Raw genomic sequence first — 7,060 nt, 5'->3', positions numbered from 1 at the left:
TATTTTGTTAACGTGGTCGCGGCGAGGAAAGACATCAGGGTGTGGCAAAAATAAGTCGTCGTGGAGGGTGGAATGGTGATACAGTTTCTGAAGTAAGGTTAGGCGAGCGAAATGGCGTCTACATGATAGCGGTTCCAACTCGGCACGTTGTTTTAGTGCTGTGACACTGGTGAAGCGTGAATAATCTGAAGACATATATGCATAAATTTCAAAAAAAATTTGTGCACGCCTTGGTTGTATGTATGAATGTAATTTTATTTACTTATACATATCTACGAGTCCATTGTATATAATTTTCACGGTTATCTCATCTCTCTACATGTGTATATAGGAATCCATTTTGTGCTGTACTAGTGTGTTCTCATGCTTTTAGTTGTGACATACGTCCTCATTCATTTCATTCATTTATTTATACTGTCAGCACAGATCACGGGCTATACCAGGAGTGGATAATGAGGTATAAAAAATAGCAAATATGCAAGCATTGAAACGGGCACAAAATTCGGTACATAAAGCGCTCACCACTTATACAAAAAATAAAACACTGGTATATATTTTATGTAGACGATAAAACGTCATGCAGCTTATCTAAAAATTCCCTAAGTGATTGTGAGGTGACAACACAGTTTGGTAGCATATTCCATTCCTTAATGGTTCTTGGGAAAAAACTAAATTTAAAGCAATCATTTCGGACGGTGGGCATTAGTATGTACAAGCTGTGACGGTGGCGTGATATTTCTCCAGTTTTAATTTCAAAGTACATTCAATGGTTTATTTTCAAGCCGCGATTAATAATCTGAAAAAGAAACTTGAGCCTGTTACATTTGGTTCTAAAATCGAGCGCTTCCAAATCAGCACGTTTACACAAAGACGTTGGGGAAGCAGAATGTCGGTACCTATTAAATATAAACCTAGCACTGAGACGCTGAATTCTTTCCAACTTAGAGCAATTGAATGCAGTGTGGGGGTCCCAAACAATGTTTCCATATTCGAGAATGGGCCTTATCAAGCTCTTAAAAACCAGACATTTGATTGAAGGGTTTGCACTATGCATATATTGTCTGAGGCTCCAGAGTGCTTTTGAGGCCTTGGAACATGTATTATCTGCGTGTGAATTCCAACGTAAGTCAGAAGTAAGTGTTTTGTATTTATTGACCCTCGTTATCATTGATACTATAACTATAATCTGAGATAGTTTTCTTTCTTGTAATGTTCATAAAAACTGTTTCATTTGGATTTAATACCATCTGCCACCTTTTGCAGCATTCGTTGATTTTTTGATTTTTTGCAAATTTAGATTTAGTTAAACGTGATGTTCCAGAGTACCAATTTGTTTATAAATGATGCAGTCGTCTGCATACAATCGGACCGGTACGGTCAGTTCGTTAGGCAAGTCACTGATGGAAATCAAAAAGAGGAGCGGGCCCAGGACGCTGCCCTGCGGAACGACGGAGTCTACTGGACTAATGCTGGGTTTATGAGCATGAACTTGAACACACTGTGCTCGACAGGAGAGATAGGACGTAAACCACTTAGTTATCATTTCATTTTTAAATATACATCTCATTTTAACTAACAGTTTCGGGTGCGAGACTTTATCAAACGCTTTCGCGAAATCTAAAAATACTATTTCTGTTTGCATGCGGGAATTAATTGACAAGCAGAGGTCCTGTACAGTTTCAATGAGTTGTGTGTTTGTGGAAAGTCCCTTGCGAAAGCCATGCTGATTAGCAAATAACAAATCATTACAATCAAGGTAAGTTAATAAATGTTTTAGATGAAATGTTCAAGTATCTTAGAGCAAGCACAAATGATGGAAATAGGTCTGTAATTCTCAACGTTCGAAGCAGGACCACTTTTAAGTACAGGCACTATTTTCGCGTTTTTCCAAGCAATGGGAACACAACCACTGTCGACAGACGACTGAAAATTTTTAGCTAGAAATTGGGAGGTCCACTCTGCATATCTATATAAAAATTCATTCGGGATTCCATCTGGGCCTGGACTCTTTCTGGTGTCTATATTCAAGAGCAAATTCAGGACCCCTTCCTCACTGATCTCTACATCCGATATAGGGGGACTATCCGCAGGCTGAAAACACGGGGATTCGCCATCATCACGTGTGAAATCTAATGTAAAAAATGAATTAAATCTCTCAGCCAACTCTACGCTCCCTTCATCATTTGCCTGCTTATTTTTAACTGAGCAATTTACATACCTCCAAAACTTGCTAGGTGCCTCGGTTAGAAACCTTGTGAGAGTCTGACTGTAGAATTTGTCTTTACTTTCTTTGATGAGGCGTTTTAAATCTTGGCTCATTAGATGTATGGAATTTTTCAGTACAGGACTTGTATGGTCTGAGCATCTTTTACGCTTACGTTTTAGCCGTCTTTTTTTTTTTTGTGAATGATATCCCTATTAATCCAAGGATACCTTCTTCTTATTTTTTTCATGGTTTTAGGAATAAACATATTGATTCCATGCGCTATCATATTTGCAAAGAATTCCCACAACTCATCGGTTCCAGCTCCGTCTTTATAGAAGATTATGAATTCTTTAAACGAGTTTTCAAGGTAGTCTAGTACTCCGACATCGTGAACAATAGCAAAATTCAAAACAACTCTTCTACAAGGTTTATGACGGATATCAGGAATCATATTGAGGGACACAACCACCATCTTATGGTCAGACAAACCTTCTTCCGCATCAGAACTCTCCAAAAACTCTTGTAAACCGGATGACAAGAAGACAAGATCCGATATCGAAGATGTGGTTGAACATACTCTTGTGCTCCGGTCAACAATCTGGTTCAAATCGTAGCAATATGGGAGTTCAACCAGCTGTTCACCGGTAGCTGCATCAACATTGCCAGGAGAAAGGGACAACCAATCAATTTCTGGCAGATTAAAATAACCAAGTAACAAGATATTGTCACCATAGTGAATTTTGGAGACCAATAATCTTTTCAAGGCAACAAGCACATCAGTAGTTGAGTTTGGAGCTCGGTAGAAAGCCCCCACTAAGACACTGCGAGAATTCAGCCTGATTTTGATCCATGCAGTTTCTAAATCTCCAAAACCTTCCATGACAGAAAATGCTATGTTGCTCTTTATCATTATCGCAACGCCACCACCTCTCCTTTCACGGTCTTTTCTTACTATAGAGTAGTCGGGGGGTGTAACTTCACAGTCTCCGATACCTTTGTGTAGCCAAGTCTAGGTGATTATTATAATATCAGGATCATGTTCAAGACATATACTTTCTATCGCATCCTCTTTGTTAATCATTCTTCTGGCGTTCACATTTATAACCTTGAAGCAATCAGGTTTATGATCGATCAGTCACTCGTTGCTAGAATCATCCCGGCATTTAAACCGCTGCTTGGCTTCCTCGTCCGAAGCGTACAGGGTATTATTGACTTTACACTTATCAAAAATTAACTTTGCTTTCGCACCGTTCTTTTGTTTATTGGCACATGAGTTCCAGAGATTTTTCCTTATTTCAACAATTCGCTTAGAAAAATCTTCTCTTACATTATACGCAGTGCCCTTCAGGTTGAAACAATTTCTCAAAATTCTCATCTCTTCTCTAAAGTCTGTGTATTTAACAATGATCGGACGGTCACTACCTTCTTTCATCTTTCCAAGTCGCTGAATGCGTTCAATAGAGTAAACCCTTCGTTCAAGTTTCGCTTCAAAAATATCCTCATTCACTTTTTTCAATAGGACCTCTGCGCTCTCTGACACCTCTTCTTTCACACCTCGTATGATTATGTTATTGCGTCGCGAGCGATTCTCTAATTCATCAAGTTTTCGGGAAACAGTTGCCATTTCTATGTCGGATCTTTCAGCAAATGTCTCTAGAAAGCCTGTCTCTAGCCGCGTCGAAGTTTATTATCTTTTGTTCAATGGTAGGCAGCCTGGATTGCACGTCAAGCATGCGTGCCTCTGAAGAGGTTTGATTTTCCTGAATTTCCTTGAATTTGGTGAGGATTTCAGTTTGAGTTTCCATCACTTGATTAATCATTTCCGCCGTCTGATGACCAGGATTTTCCTCCACATCACCTGATAGCTTCAGCAACAGGCCTACCATTGATATACAATAGTTCAAGCAAACGATCAATGTACGCGGACACGGCAACACGATCAAAAAAAGGTAATTGCTACGGAAGGCATATTTTCGTTCACCAACAGCACAAACAGTGGTACATCCGCCGACATTGTCACGACAATGTTGCCGCGTCCACTGCCGATGGAAGGCCCAGACGTTCCTTTTATAGGCAAGAGCCTGGCTTGAGGGGGGGATGACGTCACTGTGCTGGATGAAGGTGCGCAGATGGTACAATCCACGTGAAGCCACCCCAGCATATCGGGGTTCGTAAAGAATACGCCTCCCGGACCGGATGGGCGAAAATCATCAGTAGATACCAGGCGACGATCGAAGCCCGTGTCAGCGTACGGTGCATTTCCCAAGAGGATGGAAATGAATCCAGCAAGAACCTGCACAAACACTGGTACATCAGCCGACATTGTCACGAGGATGTTGCCGCGTCTGGTGTTCTGAGTGTCACACGTTGTGCCTCCTTATTTTCTTGTGAATGTCAAATAAACTTCTTCTAAACAGTTAAGGGCACCTCTGAACTTCGACGCTTGCCGACATCTTACATCAACAACAGAAGGCAGACAGGTTTTACTCATCAAATCAGCTTACCATTCATAATCTAGCATCAGGATGCTAGGACCTTCCGTAACGCTGTCAGTGCGTGAAAAATAGGAAAACAATTTAAGGAAAATAACTTAAATCAGCTTGAAAGGAAAAATTCTAAGTATAAAATCATTGTTGTGAGTTTGTCAACGGGGGAGTTAAGAGGGCTCCCGGAGCATCATGCGTTTGACACAGCTGAAGCGAAAAACTACAGCCATTCTCGAGGTTTTAATCCGCAATGTACCACTGCCTGCATTAACATTTTTTTTCAAAAGACTCTTAGGAAGAAGCAAAACTTTAAACCAAATGTGCGTTCGATAGTGCATTACAGCGTGCATTTCGATGGGTGAAAACCGAAATGATTCTGTAGCGTACCATCGTGGTACGGCCGGAGAAGACGACGACAGCCCCGGCACGCCTGCGGAGCACGCGCAGACTTTATTTTCGTGGCTGCTTAACTGCATGCCAGCGGCACGCTGTCCCGTTTCCGCCTGGCTTAGCGCGTCCAGCAAAATATGTTTGTGGAGACCCGACGACGACTTGCGTCTTTGATGTGTCTCCACAAATTTGGTGACTCCGGATATCGCGTCTTTGCTCTCAGCTCTTGCCCTGCGCTTGCATCAGCAGCTTCGCTAGGCTTACCACTGCCCGGAACTCGAGACCCCGCCTACCTTTCGTCGCGTAAGCCCGGGACATGGATCCCTCCACTCATGTACCGTCGCCTTCGACTCTCACGCCGCCACCACATGAGTCCGCGGTCTTCGTCCTCAAGCTCCCTGACTTCTGGTCATCGGACTCGGAAATTTGGTTTCTCATCATCGAAGCCTTGTTCCGCCGACACCGCATCACGTCACATGTGACCATGTTCGACCATGTCATTGGTGCGCTCACGCCTCCTACTGCTGCGGTTGTTCGCGACGTCCTGCGCTCTCCGCCTGCCGATCGCCTCTCCGATCATCTTAAAGCGATGCTCATCCAGTGGACTGGTGGAACGGAGCTGCGTCGTCTGCAGCAGCTCTTTACCTCAGAAGAGCTCGGAGATCGCAACCCTACCAAGCTGTTGCGCCGCATGACCGCTCTGGCTGGAGACTTGGCTAGTTCACACGACAGCTCGCTCCTGTGGGAACTCTTCCTGCAGCGCGTGCCTCCGCAGGTGCGCATGATCCTGTGCGTGTCTTCGTCTCAGCCTCTGAAATCCCTAGCTACGCTGTCACATAAGATCATGGACGTCCTCTCCGTCCGTTGCAACACTACATCGCCCTCTTGCCCCAGCTATCGAGCCCAGCTCCTGACGATTGCTATGCCCGCCTCACTGCTGCTAATGAGGAGCTAACCTGGCATGTTGCGCAACTTACAGCTGAGGTTGCAGCCCTTCGTACTCGGCGGCCGCATTCCTCGCTTCCACCTCGCCGTACTGTTGTTTCGGGCGATTCGACGAACGACGAGCAAGCGGCGACACCGAAGGTTGTCTGGAACACCTTTATTCCAACTCGGCAGACCGGCAGGAAAGAGCGGCGCAGCGCTCTGCCTTTGCGTTTATATAGCATCCCGAGAACGCTGGCGCGCGTCCCGCTCGGCTCGCCCAGAACGCCGGCACGCGTCCCACTCGGCTGGTCCAGAACGCCGGCGCGCGTCTCACTCGGCTCGCCCAGAACGTAACAACTCCTCTGCCTTTTAGGAGGGCACCACATAAACTGAACAAGTTCTTTGCTGTTATGCCAACAGCTGTGAAGAGCTCCCACACAGTCGGAAGTCGACAATAACGTAGTTCGTGAGTGCAGCGCGCACTGCTGCTCCATATAACAGTCATGACGAACAGTTCGGCGCTGTTGAAATCCTGCTTCCGAGATCTGGTGCGGCGGAGTCCACAGAGGAAAGCACCAGCACAACACAGCACAGCAGCACACCGTTCCGAGGTCTGGCGGGAGGAGGGAATTGTAGCACGAGGATGAATTCGCCCACACATCATTGTGACGGCCTCCGTGCCGTTGATGAGATGTGGACTGCACTGACCAGGCATCAAGGGTTGCCCCGACGGTGCCTTTTTGAACCTCTGGCCGAATGCACCGGTGTCCCATTCTTGAAAGAGGCTGATGGCTGGGCAGACGGGGAAACAAACAACAACCAAGCCCCACAGAAGCCACCGAGGCGCCCAAGATGTCAATTCTGTTCACCGAAAATGCCTTTGTTTTCCTCATTATACTGCCCAAAAGTCTTCCTAAATGCAACCAGATTTTTGCCCTAAAAGAAAAATATTAGTAGCGAACATTTGAAAAGAGGAATAAGCATGAATGATTGTCTGATGAGACTATGTACAGTGATGCAGATGAGCCAAAAGAAACAAGAACTCTAGATG

General features: G+C 44.9%; 1 protein-coding gene and 1 pseudogene across 1 annotated transcript; one reads left to right on the top strand and one right to left on the bottom strand.

Moving 5' to 3' along the window:
• Nucleotides 1–380: 380 nt before the first annotated feature.
• LOC149327927 (uncharacterized) lies at nucleotides 381–4,577 on the bottom strand (annotated as a pseudogene).
• Nucleotides 4,578–5,398: 821 nt separating this feature from the next.
• Nucleotides 5,399–6,037, top strand: LOC149327926 (uncharacterized). The gene has a single exon (XM_089565008.1). The coding sequence runs from the start codon at nucleotides 5,399–5,401 to the stop codon at nucleotides 6,035–6,037; it is 639 nt and encodes a 212-aa protein (XP_089421134.1).
• Nucleotides 6,038–7,060: the final 1,023 nt, after the last annotated feature.

This window comes from Amblyomma mixtum, chromosome 10 (assembly GCF_055824585.1).
Source record: "Amblyomma mixtum isolate Tamu chromosome 10, ASM5582458v1, whole genome shotgun sequence".
NCBI classification, from domain to species: domain Eukaryota; kingdom Metazoa; phylum Arthropoda; class Arachnida; order Ixodida; family Ixodidae; genus Amblyomma; species Amblyomma mixtum.
The sequence above is the reverse complement of the archived record's forward strand: the minus strand, read 5'-3'. Positions and strand labels throughout refer to the sequence as shown.